The following is an 18163-nucleotide window of genomic DNA, read 5'->3' on the forward strand; positions in this document are numbered from 1 at the left end:
GTCTGTTTTTGGCTTGTTCAGCAGCCATGTGGCAAAGCAAAACTGATCAAAGAAAAAAAGAAAAAAAACTTCAGGATCTGATGCACTTTTCATGGCGGGTTGATTTGGAATAAAAGCACAGTTTGGGATTCTTACAAAAACAAATAGAACCAGTAATCAGAACCAGGAGACAAAGTGGTTTGCATCCTGCTTGTTGGGGAAGGTGGCTTGCTGGGACAGTCTGAGAGGAGCCCACTCGATTTAAAGATCTAAACCTCCCACCTGCCATTTTAAAGCGCTCGCATGTACTCTTTATTTTTTATTCCTTGTTTAATGACTTTTTATTGAGGTTTTATGTAGTGGTTTTAATTTTCTGGTTTATTTGATTGGATATTCAATTGATAGTCAACCCGAAAACATCCTGTAAATACCTTGTACAACCAAGGCTAGTGATTGAAGGTCTATAAAATGTTCTGGCATCGACATATACAGCTATAGCCAAAGATTTTTTATCACCCTATAGAATGAACTAACTTTGCTTCTTTTAACATTTAATTAGACATTTATAACTGACATCGATTTTCCTGTTTGGCATTCCCTCAGGCAATGCAATATTGCCAATATATAATGCAGTGTTTCATCAAAAGTTATTTTAACAGCACCAACACCACGACTCAAAAGAAACATTAATCAAATTAAAAAATGTATCTGAGTTGAAAACAACAAATCCCCTAAGGGGAACGATTCTTATTATAAACAGCTCAATTACAGAGGAGGACACTGACAGTTAATGTACGTTTATATCGATGCTTTGTTAAAAACGTCACAGCCGTTACATCAGATATTTCCCCTGCCACTTACAGCAATTTGAAGAAACACAAACTCATTACTTTTCAATTCCCGTGATAAAAACAAACCCATTCAATCCTTTGTATATTTTAAAAACCAGTATGTATTTTTACAGTTCCCCAAGCATTGGGTGTTTTCATTGAAGACTAGGTTGGTGTGTTTAATTATAGAGGTGTTTAATTATAAAGGCAGAGCTGATTGAATCAGGGATCAACATTTGGGTTTTTACTGGTATCTCAATTGTTTTGCTTGTTTCTAGCAACAACAATAACAGAATGCATACTTTCCAAAGCCTCCTGCGTACACCTTCATCAGCAGTTTAGAACAGATTGATTCAGCACAAATGAGTTACAGACAATGGTTTTAAAGGGAGCAACACAGACAATTCCAGAGGGCAAGCAGTGTCATACAAGTTGTCTTAGTGTTTAATGCTAAATTGATAGTTTGTTGATGTGAGTAGGCTTTTCATAATAAAACAATTTAACTTCCTTTCTAGTATAAATGCAATTATTCAAAGTTATTTTTTGTACTTCAACTGTCCTTCTAGTGTTGTTTATAATATTTAAACCCATTTTTTTTTCTGATTGTAATGCAGTGATCTAATGGGAGCTATGCTGGGAGCTGCAGATCATTCTGTACATTACTCTTAACATAGTGATTCCCCTCTGCCCCTCAAAGTTCATTCCAGTCCAGGTCCTAAATTAGTTAATGAGCCATTAGCATGTTGGGAACCACTGCTTCAACAGCTGGTTTCACAGCACACACCTTGAACTATCTTACTTAAAGTAACATTAGGTACCAGAAGTTCAAGATTACTGCTAATCATGGGTCTAAAGTCAGTACTATGTGGTCAGTTGGGCCCCTTGTGTATATTGGCTGGGAAGGAAATGAATGTAGTGTGGTGATAAAATGCATTGGCTACCCCAAAGTAAAAATAAAATGTAGAGAACTGAATTCTCTGCAGCAAAGAGCAATAAGGGACTTGGGAATAAGTTCATGTGCTAATGAGAGCCAAGGAAATGATTACACATTGTTTAGTTATCAGTACTCAGCCTCTGGGGTTAATCAGATCTATATTCTCAGCTATATTTGTTATCTCTGTTGACATCATTTATGAAACCCCTGGGGATCCTAGAACAAGGTTTCATTTCTTAGTGTTAATATACAGCAGCATTAATGACTTGCAGTTTTTAGATTTGTCCTTGGTGAGAATTATTCTTCTATTGAATTATTGTGATTTTTAAATATAATCTTCAGCATGTACTTGATTGAATCCTGTTTGAGTGAGCCACTGCATGGTGGATTGTTTATTACAACAGTATTTGAGCAACACACATGCATCATTGACATAAGTTTATATTTTATATCTGTGCTTGACTAGGAGACATTGTGCTTCCTTGATATAAACCCTTAAAAAAACTGTTTGCACAGCAAACTATTGCTGTTAATGTTGTATGTGTTAAAGTGAATATACAGTACCTGAGTGTTAGCACACACCCTGCTGAGAGCACTATGGGGACTGTAAAGACCTGTAAATTGGTGTATAAACCCTCCACACTTCACAGTACATCTCATGGCATATTCATGAATACACAAGCAGGTGTTCAGCTGAAAATAAAGCTGGGTTTGTGTAAATCATTTAGCTCTGCAATCTGTAACCTTTGGATAATTTATTCCACTTTACAAATGCTTAATTGATTATTTTAAATTAAATAAAGCATTCTAGAGCCAAGCATTCTTTATACACAGGGGCTCACCTAACTTTTATCATTAGGGTCTCACGTAAATACCAGCAGAAATAGTCTAGCTCCAGGGATGGACTTTTTAATGAATTTGAACCTCCTGGCCTTAAGTGAAATATGGGGTTTGATGTTTAATTATGGTCAGCGATTGTTGACAATTCCCAGAGACCTGGAGACTCAACAGAAAATCGAGAGGTTAGGCAGGTGTGGGTCACAGCTAGATAATATACTTGACCTTGCAAGCGTGAGCACCCTCGCTGCCTATATGAAAAATGGACCAATATGGAAGTCTGCATTTTTTTATTTTTTTGGTGGTTATGCGTACCTGTGTGCCAGTTATGTGAACCCCTGTTTATATATATATATATATATATATATATATATATATATATATATATATATATATATATATATATATATATATATATACACACTTAATATTTTCACATTCATCAAATTTACTGTGGGGTTTAAATGTTGTGCAGTCAATACTTTAGGTCTAAAGTGCAGACAATCAGAGCCCTTGTAATACTTCTACATTCAGACCCTACAGTAACCCTGTATGCTGCTTTGCTTGTTTGAGGCCACGTGAATGTCTTTGGCATTTGGTGATACTATAGATGATAAGAAATGGCAACTAAGTAGAGCAACCTTACAAACTTACTAATTACTGTCAGCGGTTTATGCTTATTCATTGACAAATAATAAGTCTTCTGCTTTCTTCCTTCTGTTTTTTTAGGATATCAGTACATTTGCTGTGTGTTGTTTGACTGGCTGCCAGATTGACACAAATACCTACTTTTAGAAATATACCCCAGCCCCCCCACCACAACAGCACCCACTCTGGGGGGAATAATTAATGATCTGCAGAACAATTTGTTCTTGTACTGCTCCAAGAGTGCATTATAAATGTCACAGCAATTATTTATTGCCTTGGTTTTACATACCCTAAGCAGAATTGTGGCAAGCGAGTGCAGTGGCCTCATCCCCTTGCCTAGCAGAGCTAACAGGCAGTCCAAAGATGGATGGCAGCCAGAGTTAGAAAGTGCTGAGCCATGGGAAATACTTATAAACACATACACACACACACACACACACACACACACACACACACACACACACACACACGCACACACACACACACACACACACACACACACACACACACACAGAACTGGAACAGGCAGCAGGAAATGAAATGTCCCTCTCAGCCTGTGCTTCCCAGCAGTACACGATGATAGATGCGTAGTTCAAAATACAACTTAGTAGTTTATAAAAAAGAACTGCGAGAGAAGGCATTCTTATGCTGGGCTCCAGTGAATTAGATACAAATTGTCAGTGGCTTTGAGAAACACAGAGCTGTTTAACCCTTTGCGGTCCTGTGTCGGACCAGGTCCGACATTAACATTTTTGCTTTCTGGTCTAATGGGAAAGGCCTCAATCATAGGTTCCTAGTCGTTTTATTCTCTGGAAAAAGCAGAGAAAAGCTTTCAATGGCTGAAAGAAGCTGAGAGAAGCCAGGAAAAAAAATGGAGGTGGATCTGAACAATATGCATAGTCCCTTCACCACAGACACAACACAGACATAAAAATACAAGATAACTGCTTCCGCATCCAGTGCTCAAAGAAACTTTCGAGATGTTATAGTAATCAAATAATGAGTTGGATAGCATTTTTGAGGAGTTTGGTGATAAATCGAGTGATCAGGAGAGGATAGATCAGTATGCATGACTATGAAAAGATATGTGATAAATGCAGCGAGCAAGGGGTGAGGCAGGGCTGGAGATGCACTACTGAGTGTCATAACATGCAGTGCCTTTTAAACCTGTTTTTACTGTGAATAAAATTACTTTTAAACAGCGCATATAAAATAACAGCTTGTGTGAAAATAAATTAGACCTAATTGATTATGTATCTCTATGGTGCTGGATTTTATTGTTATAAAGCAGTTGGTTGGTGGCTGGATGCTCACAAGATCTATACAATATAATATAAAATGTAATATACAAAAACAGTTTATTATTAACAGTGAAATGTTGATGTTGTGTATTGGTGAGTGAATACACATACCTCATAGTTAAAAAAGTTTACCACTGCCATTATAATATGTGGTAGGTAGAATTAACCAGTGCCTCCTTATAAGAGATTGAAAAGAATATCTTTACTAGCCCATAACGGGCATCCAAACAAGTTATACAATCATGTTGAGAAAAACTATATCTGCTTTCATAACAAACAGAAAAATGGATGTAACTGCCCTACTTGCTTATAAATGTTAATTCAAAGAGCAATCTGTTTTCACTTCTGTTAATTTGTGACAAGGATGGCAATTATACTCAATTATAAGATTATTGCTCAAAATAATTTATTCAGCATGTCTCCCTGTAGAGGTTCATTATCATGTTATAAGGCTGTTTGTCTTTTCATGTGCGTGTTTCTCCTCCACTTATTGTTTTAATACCAGGAATATGTTTTCATCGACAAGTATAATTTTGTTTAATTTAAATTACATTTAAAACAGCCAAGTAACAGAATTACTATATGCATGCATAGTGCTTTTGAGTATTTTCCGCTACTGCAGGAAACACATTTTAAGCAGACTTTCAGTATGCGTGGGCGACTCTTTTGGTTTTTCAATATAAACCACAGCTGTTAACAAAGACACATTGAGAAATACAGAGTATGCACCACGAGTCAGTACTGTAGCTATAGTGTTTTTCACAGATATCCACACAAGTGACTACAGAACTGTATTAATGTTCACAGAGTACTCTGTTTATATAACGATTTTCATTTGAACCCTATGTTTAACTGCAGAATTCTGAGAATGACTTTCCTTATACCTCGTTTCCATGGACAGCCAACTCGAGTCGACTCCAGTGTTGTCTGATTGGTCTGAATTCTCCTCGAATTCGAGTTGATGGACAACTCGAATTGGTGAAAAAGGAAGCGTTTCCATGGTTTTCCGAGTTAGCTGCGTTATCGTGTAATTTTGGGCAGGAAATGCTTGTGAGTTAAAGGTCAAGACGTGCATTCACTGCAGACGGTATTACAGTCGAATTTTCAGTGATTTAAAAGATAAATCCATGTAGATATTCTTTCACATTTGATTCATGCAGTACATATACCTCTGGCAGACTGGTATGCAGAACAGGGAAAGACGTGCCAGACAAGGGAAATAATGTGTCAGATGTGCAAGTGCATATGAGAAAGGCAGTGATGAAGTCAATTTACTTGAAAACATTAAAAGGAAAGCAAACATTTCCAGCAGTCCGCTCCAGCTCATCCAGAGCTCCGCTGCTCACCTGGTGTTCTCTCTGCCTCGCTTCTCCCGCGATTTTACTAGTACTTGCTAGTCTAAGTAATTAGAAGGCCTTCCTTGTTGCTCTCCAAGTTGCAGCAGTGACATTGTAGATGCTATTATGACAAGTTACTGTAAATGAGATACTGTTTTAGCAGACAGATTTCTTTAAGTAAACATTTATTTGAATCTTTTTGGAATTAAAAGTATAAATGCAAAACTGTGTTGCAATTTTCTTTGTGACCGTTCTAAGTGAAAAAATGGCAATTCAAAAACTGTCAAATTCCCCCAAGGTAGCAAATCCGCCAAATTTAATACCAGCCCAAATGTTCTATTATACAGTATATTCCCACCCCCTACAACATTTTTGATTGACATTTAGTGATGGGGGGCTGGTAAGTGGTTCATAGAAACAGGTGTGGAGAGGAGGGTTTATGTGGTTCAACAGAAGCGCCTCTGTCATTTGGAACAGTGCACTGCACCCGTCTGCTGTTGAATTTGAATAAATGCAAGATAAATCCAAAATTATTCAATCCTAGGTCAACACTTGTGGTTGTATAAATATAATATTTGTTGCAGGTATTCGTTGCATGTTTTAAGAGCCCTGTGTTATGTTCTTTGTAACACTCTTTGAGATAATTTAAGTTTGCCTAAAGATAAAGCTCTGTATAAAGAATCCATTTCAAAGCCAATAAAAGAGTTTCAAGTGCAAGATCCAAGGCTTGCTTTTCGGGTATCATCTTGTGTTATTTTAGATAGACAAGCTGCTGCTGAAATCGGGAGTATTGGGGGGATACTGTAATTTTTGTTTTCAATTTTAACTTTGGGATTTATGTGAGGCAGTGCTTTGAAGAGGGACCCTCAAAACGCAACAATATTCACAATCATTTTCCGCAATCCCCCAACTGCAAGTATGCTCTCTTGCACATTAAAGTCTACCTAAATAATGAGAAGCAGATGCCCAGGCCAGCTAAAGAGTGATGCATAATAAAACCAAAGAAAGGGCTACAAGTCAGGGGCCATCCTTCACGAGAACTCAGACTTCTGAGAACGGGCTTCCAGAGGGAGACATCAGAGGAGCCCATTTAAAAACTTCTTCACAACTTCTAACTGGAACAAGTACTGGAAACACGTGTACTGGTACAGTACAGTTATCTCTCACTGACAATACAGTCTATTTCGTTCGTTATTTTGGTAGTGTATATATTAAACATATGTAGTGCACAGGTACAAGGAAAATACTACAATAAAATATTCAAAACTACGGAAATATAATTTTAACTTTTTTAACACAATTTTTAAAAAAACTTTTTAAAGTGTTTGTAAAGCAATGTATTTTTAATACAGAGTAAAATGTGTTTATTAATGACAGTAATATCCTTGGCATATAATAATAGAGGTTTCACAACAAAGTTCCTATATGTAAATAGCTTGTTGTTAGGGTATGACACATTATTATTTATAATCTAAATATTATTGGGATGTGTATGGTTTTATTCCACAGATGACTACTGACCCAGGTTCCGTGAATAACCAAAAGCAATCACAAACATTAAACTGAATAAATCTATTTACAGCACAGGAAAGTGTTTGTTCCAAATAGTAATTGAGTGTGTGGCGCTGACTGTTTACATCAGTCTGGTTTCCAATCGATGCCCTCTCTCTCCATGGCGTATGCGCTCAGCAGGTATAGAGAAAAGCATGACTTTGACTGGAACAGGTAAATATATTCAGGTTATGAGGAACAGCTTTTCACCACAGTTCAGCCTCTAACAGAAAGAAAGCGGTCGTGACTAGAGGTAAGAAAAAAACTTGAGATTTCAGGGGTTGTCGTCTTTAAACCTTCACTTCACAGCAGTGTATGAAGTTGTTACTTTATTCTCCATTCTCACTTTTCATACATTGAGAATATTTAATATTTGTCAAACAATGCAGATGTGGAAGAAATGGATTAGAGTGCCCCATAGAGCTCCTTGTAAGTTTGTTTGAAAATATCAGCTCTATAGAGCTGTATAATGTTGTACTATGGGAATAAATCCCTTTTTATTTATTTTGTACTTAAATAAATCATTGATAGTCATTTATAACCTTGCTGTATGAAGTAACAGAAGCATGTCTATGTGAATCACAAATATGAGGTAGATAGAGGTATGCAGATTTTAAAGAGGCATTGCAAGCCATCCAGAAGCGCTTTACAAAACAAGAAAAAATGAAAATATTATTTACGACAATTAAAATACAAAATGGCTATTTTCCATTATCTTGGAAAAAACTGTTTTTAATAGAGACTACAGAGATGTTTAGCTTGTTACTTTTTGGCTTGTGACACTGAAGAGAATTTGGCATAACAAAAAGATTTCTCCCAGTGCTTGGAGTAGAGACAGAGAGAGAGAGAGAAAGGGAGTGAGGGAGAGAGAGAAATAAACAGTGAGAGCGTCAGTATGGGATATAGAGAATGGGAGGGGAGAAGAACCAAAGTAGTGAATCAGTACCTGAAGCTCTGTAGTGTACCTGCCAGCGTGGAACAGAGACAGGCAGTGTTTGGGAGAAAGGCTTTTACTACAGAGGCAGCGTGTCAGTCCGACCGGAGGAGCAAGACGAGTGGGGGTGCACAAGTTCCTGTGAAGGACAGTGGAGTACCTCGACAATCGTGGAGGGGAGAGAGAGAGGGAGAGTGTGTGTGTGCCGGAGCAAGCCTAGGATAGACGGAGCAAGGGAGGGGGGAGCATGTGGAAGGAGGGCGAGTCTGAAGGGCTACAGACACTTGGCATTGTGGTGGTGCTATGCTCCTTGCTCAAACTCCTTCACTTCCTGGGACTGATCGACTTGAGCGACGGTGAGTATGCCTGACACCATCCTCCACCACAGTTAGCTGCTGGCAGGGTGCCAGAGTGCGGACTGCTGACAGCTCAAGGAGCATGTGCAATTGACACTGTTGACTGGCACAGGTGAAGGTGTTTGGGTGTATATACTTCTTATCTGTATTCTTAAAGGACTGTTAGATGTGTACAGTAAATCATGGTGTACAAAGTATTGATAATCTGTTGACAGGTACAGTGTTACAGTTTTGGACAGGAAATGTTTTTGTGCCTACTCTATTGATAGGTACATGCATTTAAGGCAAGGTACAAGAATCAGTATGTACAGAGGTATAGACATGTACATTTCTCATAGGTACAGTTATATTAATAATAGTGACAGATGTACAGGGGTATACTTACTGACTGGCATATACAGAACCAGTGGTGTTTAGATAAAGGTGGCTACTGTATATACTGACCCAATATTGTAGCAAAGGTACTCAATGTGATGGTGGCTGCTCTATCCAAAAAAAAAAAAAAATGATGATGAACGTGACCTACTTCTGTTTAATGATTTTCCTGAAAATGAACAGTAACCAAGCTCATGCCTCACACATATATGCTGATTTCCTTCAATGGTAATAGGAACTAAGTTTTGTACCTGACTCTGTATCTGTGTATAAGTTTATCTATATTGAATCACTGGTTCTTCTAATCATGAGGATATTTAAAAAAAAAAAAAAAAATTGACCTGTGAAAGGTTTCTTCTCAATTCTTGAAATGCAGCTTAGTACTTCGCTTGGGACAGGGTGACCTCTCCCATTACATTATTAGTGTACATTTTGGGTTTTGGTGGCGGTTTGGTTTCTAAGAGGTTTTATTCCTTTTATTCTAGTAACTTACAACTTAAAGCATGCTAAAGGGAATTGCTCCTATTTATTTCACAGCTCTGAAGCTAAGTAGTCAGTTTATCTGATTGTATCTGTATGAAAAGAAGCTGCACACCCACTTTAAAATAACCCAAAGACAACAGTAAACAACTGTGAACAGCAATAAAAAGTGTGCAAAAACACTGAACTTGAATCAGTAGTATGACACATGTCTTCCTGCCTGACCTTCGACCATCCTGACACCTGTGTGACAATGTCCTCCATTAGCGAGATGTGTAATATGAAGACTGTATGGACAGGAACAAGAGTTTTAGTATGCTGCTCCTCGCTTTGCATGGAGCCAGATAATAAAGAAGTTTTGTTGTGAAACCTGATAAAAAATACACAGTGTGGAGAGCTAGCTGAATGTGTTACACAATATTGAAATCCATAATTTTCTTTCAATTGCTGTCCCTCTGTGTCAGTGGGGACGCTACTCTGTTCCTATTAATTCTTGGTGAGCCTCGGTTGTGCAATGCGCTGCATAGGCAGGATGTGAGGAGCCTGTTTTGTGATTCCCAGAGCATCGCTCTTCCCCACAGAACACTTCTAATTAGAGAGAGTTTCACAGAGACAGCACCACACAGACCTCACCTCTTCAAAGGGAACCTGCTTAGCTCCCATTTAGCACTGCTTTGGAGAGAGACTTGTTTTGCTGCATCCTAGTATTTGCAAACTTCACTCATAAAAACAAAACTGTACTAATGCTTGTATAAATGTAGCCCCTGATTTGCTAGAACAGTCTGAGCTATGGAACTGCTCTGAAAATGTATTTTTTTTTACTTTTGAAAAGTATATCTGTAAACTGAAGAAACTACAGCATTTCCAACCTACCAAAAAAAACCAGGCACAAATAAGAAATATATACAGTGCCAAACAGACACCACTTAAGCTCAATCTAATGCACACTCCTGATCCAAGCAGTCAATACACAAAAATATGTATAACAAGTGTACAGAGTATGTATACAACATGCACTTGACAATATGCTCTTTATAGCTGTGTATATTGCCGGCCTACAGCAAAAATTGCTTTAATTTACGGCAAAGTGATGTTAGTAGTATAGTCATGTGTTATAGCTGCTTTCACTATCATTATTTGTCGTCCAATACTTAAATGTTATAAGTTAAACTTTACTCAGTCACTTTGGTGTTCAGTAGCCTTTCTGTACATCGTGAAAGTCTCTCTCCAAAGCGGTTTTACAGTACACAGTTATATATATATATATAAAACTGTGTATAATTGGCTCCTATATATAATTTGGCTCCTATATATTATCATCTTGTGTCTACATTCTGTTAAACACGACTTTTCCTTTTCAAGTCCAACATTTGCTTTATCTACACATTTGACGTTTCATAAATTGCTATAACAGATTATTAAACACAGTTAAACTCACAGCTGAAAGACTTTGGTAGTCCTGGTGTTAATGGTGGGTTATAGCCTATAAATCACAACTGCTTTGTTGCTCCTTATGAGTGCTGAACTCTGTGCAGACCGGGAGCTGGAGAGAGGAAATCCGTCTCCCTGACAACGGGACACTGAACACTTTGGCAGTTACAATGATGGCCCTAAGAGGCTGTTATGATGGAGCCTGCTGACTCTGGGGAGATAAAATGAATCTGTCTGTACAGATAGAGCTGAGAGACTGGGAGACAGGGTTGTGCAGTGGTTAGAGCTGATGAACTGGGAGGCAGTTTGGTCAAGTGGATATAGAGCTGAGGAAGTTGGCGGCAGAAAGGTATAGTGGGAAGAGTTTAGTGACAGGGAGGTATAGAGGTTAAAGTTGAGAGACTGAGAGGCAGAGTGTTCTAGCAGTAATGAGATTTAAGGGACTAGGAGATAGTTTGGTCTAGTAGTGGTGCTTGCTGAGGGACTGGGTAGTAGTGTGACCTAGTAGTGAAAGCTCATGAATTTTGAGGGAAAGAACAGGAGTCTGAAGTAGATCTGTCCCCAGTCTCCTCCAATAACACTGGTACCGCTGCTTCATCCTTCCTGTCAATGAAGCAGTGATTAATTGACTGCCGTCACTTCAATTTGCATTTATAAACGTCTCCTATTAATAGGTTTTAATAAATCATTCCTGAAAAATGATCATTCATTCAACAAACTGGAGTTTCTTCTTGCTACCAGTCACCCTTTGAAAGTCTGTCAGTGTTAAATATTTAACTTTTGTAAGTCTGAGTTTGTTGTTACTTTTAGTGTCAAGATAAATCTACTGTATAGTATCACACTTGGGAGTTATTTTTATCACAGTTCTCATTACTGTGTTCTCTTGAATTTGTTGATGCGATGGGCAGAGTATTGTGGGATGCATTAACCCTTAGCGGTCCATTTATTCAGCACTTGTCAGGCCCGTTAGGTCCAATTTATTTTCATACGCGTTGTTTATTTTAAATGCACAGTTTAAATTTTTTTTTTCAAAGTAAAACTGGTTTAAAAGGCACTGAATCGCAAAAGGACACTCAGTACTTTATCTCCAGCCAAGCCTCACCCCTTGTTCGCTGTATTTTTCACATATCTTTATAGACGTGCATACTGATAAATCCTCTCCTTATCACTCGTTTTATCAATAATGCGATCCAAGTCATTATTTTATGACTATAAATTTTCAAAAAGTAATTTATTAATTTGGCTCCTATCGGTCTCACTTGTCCTTTGAAAGATTTTCTTTGCTTTTTTCAGAGAAAAAACGACTCGAAACCTTTGCTTTACGTCTTTTTGATGATGTCGGACAGGGTCCGACATTGGACTGGAAAGGGAAATGGTCCTACATAGGGCCGCATAGGGTTAAAGTTCCTCCTGTGTGTGAGATCAGATGAAGTTCAAAATTATTGTATATTTACATAGTAGTTACTTAGTAAATGCATGTGTATATACATATGATTATAATATTATGCATAGTTACAATGTACTAAATGTGTAATTTTGTTTGCATGATATAACTCTAACCCTAACCCTAACCCTAACCCTAACCCTAACTCTAAACCTAACCCTAACTCCAACTCTAACCCAAACCCTAAACCTAACCCTAACTCTAAACCTTACCCTAACCCTATCCCAAAACCAAACCCTAACCCTTACCCTAACCCAAACCCTAACCTAAACCCTTTTCTGTACTTACATATTTCATGCAAAAATATGTACATGTTGCGAACATTGTAACTATGCATAATAACACTGTAATGATGTGCAAGTACACATGTATTTACTGTATAACTACTATGTAAATACACAGTAATTAGAGACATGTAATGTGTATTGTTTCCAAAACTATAACCACAAATGCAGGAAGAGCCCATCTCTTTTGCATAGTGGTGAAGGCACTTGCTTGCAGTCTGTGCTTGCACACTCTAGTTCTTTATAGGGTATTGAACCCGATGGCTCTCACATCTCCAGCATAGAGCTCTCTGTACTACAGCATATTGAATTTACTTGCCCTCAGACCGATATTGGTGGTTTATTGGCTTGTGCTTGCAGTATCATCAGCGTAAAAGTTCTTCATTGGGACATGTGTTTCTGTAGCTTTGGTGGTTTTAGACTTGTGGAAAGACACAAATGAATGTTTCATTGTGCAGTAAAACTGAAGCAGTGGCTGTCTCCAATGCCCCCAGGAGCTGCATGTTCAACCAGAAGCAGTGAGTAGGAAGGCAGCATGCTTTTTTTGGATTAACTAGCCAGGGAATCTACAACATCAAGCATTTAACCATGAGTAAAACATCCAGGAAACCAAAATGTTCTCATTCCTAAAACAGGCTTAAAAAAGCTTGATGTTGCAGATTCCCGGGCTAATTAATGTATTCATATATTTGTCTATTTGTATTTTTTATTTATTGGTATTAAAATGGTGGTTATCCAGAAAGTGGTAACAGAGTGTGATCAGATCCTCTCCCACGATCGGCTTGTTAGAAATATGCTGTTCCCAGAGGTTATTTAAAAAATGTATTTCAATTGAGTACCTGCTAAAGTGTGTTTATCTTTACTGAAATGCTATAGAGGAGTAACAGAGAGTCTTTTCCCTCACAGGAGTTATTGATGTTTAGTTACACTTTAGATTAAGTGTATGTAATTTACATTGTTATTACACTGTAATTACATGCTGGGGGGGGGGTTACATGTTAATTACATTGTTACTACACAGACACATGTGGAAATGCAGTATAACTGCGAAACACTACAACTGATAGCATTTTCTTTTGTAATTAGGAAATGCTGTTGCATTGTAACTATGCCATATTTGTAATTACTGTATTATTTTAGTTTAATGACATAAAGGGAAACTAAACGACTGTGAAATAAGCCAACACTGTTTTTTTTATTTAAACCACAGAAACAAAAAAAACCTAAAAATGTGTGTGAATAAGCTTTTTAAAGGAGCTTTGTGAATGGGGACTAGTGTGTTTACAGTGGCAATCACGTGGTGACAACATTACATAACATTTAAGGAAACTCAATTTACAATTAAATAATATCAAGCATGTCTGTGGCTTGACTTCATTTATACATACTGTACTGTATATATAGATGATTGAGTATTTTGACTGATGTAGAACGCTAGTGGAAATGAGTTATTACAACTCATAAATTTTTCTTGATCTCAGATTAATAAATTAATCTCTGACTGCTGCTGCCCACTGCTCTCACTCGTTCTTGTTCTGTCTCCCCCCATCTCCCTCTCTCTCTCTCTCTCTCTCTCTCTCTCTAGACAAGGTAGAAGATGACCTAGAGATGACGACGGTGTGTCACAGGCCTGAGGGGCTGGAGCAGATGGAGGCACAGACCAACTTCACCAAGAGAGAGCTGCAAGTGCTCTATCGCGGCTTCAAAAACGTAAAAAAAAAAAACCCTCCTTCCCTCGATGCATCCCTCCCAACAAACACTGCTCCCCTTCTTCCATATTCCTCCCCTCTTCCATTAATTCTCTAATTTCTTTCCATCCCCTTTTCCTTACACCTCTCTCCCCTTTCTCTTACATCCACCCTTCCCTCCTTCTCCCACTTCCTCCCTCTCCCTCTTCCTCTCTCGCTCCCCTTCTTGTTTTTTTTCTACAATTGATTTCTTGCATGCCACAGTTACTGTTATTGCCCTGACCCCTGTGTTCTACCTGACAGGAATGCCCAAGTGGTGTGGTTGATGAAGATACCTTTAAGCAAATCTATGCCCAGTTCTTCCCACAGGGAGGTGAGTGCCATTCCATAGTGGTTGCCAGGATACAGGGTTATGGAATACAGTGGGCTAGTAAATGCCATCATGGCTCCAAAAGACAGCATGACAACTACAGAGCAACAAGTGCCAGTGTCAACACCTAACACTGTTTCTAATTGCAGATGCCAGCATGTACGCACACTATCTCTTTAATGCCTTCGACTCTGCTCACAGTGGATCTGTCAAATTTGAGGTAAAAACTAAGACAGTTGTTCAATGAACTAAGTATGTATCTGGCTGTTTGTGTTTGTGTTTTATTCCCATGTTTCATATTTTGACAGAATCTTACATTTGTTGGCTTGTTGAACCATAGACTCAAAAGGGTTCAGTAATACCAAACTTTATGTAAAATAGTCTTTAAATAACATTTCTTGGCAATAGGCCCCAGTGCTTTCTTTGAAGCTGCTGGATCTCTCATTTCACTCCCAACCATGGAGAGCACCTCCATATATGCTTCTGAAATGAATCAGCGCTTCTCCTCACTGCTTTGAATCTGTCAGGCACTGGGGGGTCAAAGTGCTAACAGAAGCTCTAATGAAACCCTGTGAGTGAGCTGGCTGCTGAAGTATTGTTTGTGTTGTTGTTATACCTGTTATAAAATCTTATGGGGTGCCATGTGCGAAAAAAAGCATTAATGCTTTAACTTGTCTTTTTTCCCAGATTTCATTTAAATCTTAAATCTTGGTAAGAGATTTAATATTTAGTTAAATGTTAAATCTCGTAATTAGATTTATAAATTATATCTGAAGGTACACATGTACCCCAGGTTTATATATATATATATATATATATATATATATATATATATATATATATATATATATATATATATATATATAAACCCTGGGGTACACATTATCTATATATATATATATATATATATATATATATATATATATATATATTCACAATATTTATAAATCTGGGGGAAAAATTCTAAGATTTAAGTTAAATCTGGAAAAATATTAACACTTTTTTTTACACATGGCACCCCATAAAATTTTGCTTTCTATTGTTTTATTTCCCTCCCCACAGTAACAATAACAACGCTGACACTCAATTAGCAAACTCCAGCACTGAGACTGACTGGCTGACTGTGTCTGTAGCTCTTGGCTTACACTAGAAAATGTCACCTCCTTTTGATGCAGCTCCTTGTAAAACAGAGCTTTCATACTCATCAACCTAGTTACAGTACAACTGCTGTATTGCATGGGAAGACAGATATGTGGAATATATTAGGTTAAACCCATACTATATGAATAACAGAAGAACTATTAACTGCAAAAAAATATATATCCCTTGGCATTATAATTTAGATCCTTGGTGTAGCAGAGCAAATGTGAACCACTAAGCAGCAGTTAAAATGTCTGTCTACCTTAACTCTACCTGTTAGAGTTCCGAGTTTGTGGTTAAGGTCTGACTGTGCTTCTGGACTGCTTTAACGGGAGTGTCTGCCTGTCTCTTTGTCTGCCTCTTCACCAGGATTTTGTGACGGCGCTCTCAATCCTGCTGAGAGGGTCAGTGAGGGAGAAGCTGAGCTGGACCTTCAACCTGTATGACATCAACAAGGATGGCTACATTAACAAGGAGGTGAGAAGCACCCTATGTTATAGGAAGGACTGAGACCTGCCTTCTGTGCAAATCCTTACAAACTCCACCCTCCCTGAGAGGAGCTGAGGCTGAAGGCTCTGTGGTTACAGCTAGAGGGTTGAAATGCACCTGATACAGCTGTATTTCTAACCCCCTAATATATTTAAAGTAGAGTTTAACCTGATGATACATACAAATTCTGACAAAAAATGAAGCTATTCATATCCCTTTAGTAATGTCTAATAGCCAGTACAAATACTGAAATATTCCTACTGTAACTAATGGCCAGGATCCTTTTTGTTATACATTAATGGCGAGGATTCTTTTTAGCACTGCAGTGTATTTGTCAAAATAGATCTATAATAGACCAGATTGACCTTGTTCGTGTGCTGGTTTCATTCTGTGTCCACAGGAGATGACTGACATCGTGAGAGCTATTTACGATATGATGGGCAAGTACACATACCCAGCACTGAGGAGAGACGCACCACGGCAACATGTCGACGCCTTCTTTCAGGTCAGCAAGCACTCCAAACTCACCCATCGTCAACTGTAAAAAAAAAAAAACCCACAAAAAAAACAAATAAATACATGTGATGGAATGCAAAAGTGTGGTAAGCTATGCATACAGACACACACACACACACACACAATCAGTTACGATAACAGTGCTTTCTTCTGGTTGGCTGCTGTAATTATACAGGACTGTCTCTGTTTTCTCCTTTGACAGAAAATGGATAAAAACAAAGATGGAGTCGTAACACTGGATGAGTTCATCATGTCTTGTCAAGAAGTACGTTTCTTATTTTCTTCCTGTTGTTTTCTTACTGCACCCTGTTGCTTCGCGTCAAACCGACTCTGACTACCTCGTGGAGTAACATCTCCCTCTAGTGTCTCTACAGGGTAGTGCCGTATAAATCAAGCAGTTCCTGATCATCATTGTTGTCCACATGAAGCAGACAAGCACAGCAGCACCCTCTAGAGGTGTCCTGGTGCATTCTGTTATAAGAAATAAACTCAGCTTGAAGGACTTTAAGGGATCAGATTTTTCTTTAAAATTAACACGGTTACAGGACACAAGCTATATATGCTGACTCAGAGTTGTGTTGGTTCAGTGGTATTTTCAGATGGTAAGTCTTTCTCTTCTCTTTCTCTCTGTCTCTCGCAGGATGAAAACATTATGCGATCCCTGCAGCTCTTTGAGAGTGTGATGTAAGAGGGAGGACGGGCGGTTCAAAGACCACGAACTCTGTGTTTGATCCTGTGTCCGGGGCTGAAGCAGGAGTGAACTGGGACCCCCTTCCACCCTGGTGGAGAGCCCAGGACACCCCTGTTTATTCATGGGGGAGGGGCCCCCCTGGGCATTCCCTGGAGACTTAGGGGTGGGGTGGGGTGGGGTGGGGTTGGGGTTCAGAGCTAGGGGTTTGAGGACTGGCGTCTCCTGCCCACTTTTTTCTATTGCATGTTGTTGTTTTCTCGGTTTGTCAGGAGGGCAGGCATCATGGGTGAGTGGGTGGGCGGTACTTTCAGTTTTTTCTTTCAACATTGTGTTGCCTGTAGCTAGGGTGACAAGACATCCAAATAAAATCCCCATATTAGGAGCTTTGTCCCGCGTCCTGATCGAGTTACTGTCGGGATGCCATTTGTACCGATTTTTAGAGTAAACGTTGAAAACCCAGGCGTAAAATGTGCATTTTCTCGTTAGGAAGTTTTGTACTGCCTCGCGGTGCAATAGCATACTCTACTGGTTTAGGGCGTGTTGTCTGA

The 18163-nt window shown here is 38.6% G+C and overlaps 1 protein-coding gene across 2 annotated transcripts in view; it reads left to right on the forward strand.

The window, feature by feature from the left end:
• Window positions 1-17744, forward strand: part of LOC121297345 (Kv channel-interacting protein 1-like) — a 63493-nt gene extending 45749 nt beyond the window's left edge. For both annotated transcript variants that reach the window (XM_041223622.1, XM_041223623.1), the window contains exons 2-8: window positions 14307-14431; window positions 14713-14782; window positions 14929-14999; window positions 16289-16396; window positions 16809-16913; window positions 17127-17189; window positions 17565-17744. In XM_041223622.1, the coding sequence (XP_041079556.1) occupies window positions 14307-14431; window positions 14713-14782; window positions 14929-14999; window positions 16289-16396; window positions 16809-16913; window positions 17127-17189; window positions 17565-17612 (590 nt within the window). In that variant the 3' untranslated portion in view covers window positions 17613-17744. The remainder of the gene's footprint in view (window positions 1-14306; window positions 14432-14712; window positions 14783-14928; window positions 15000-16288; window positions 16397-16808; window positions 16914-17126; window positions 17190-17564) is intronic.
• The last annotated feature ends 419 nt before the right edge of the window (window positions 17745-18163 follow it).

This window comes from Polyodon spathula, chromosome 22 (assembly GCF_017654505.1).
Source record: "Polyodon spathula isolate WHYD16114869_AA chromosome 22, ASM1765450v1, whole genome shotgun sequence".
NCBI lineage: Eukaryota > Metazoa > Chordata > Actinopteri > Acipenseriformes > Polyodontidae > Polyodon > Polyodon spathula.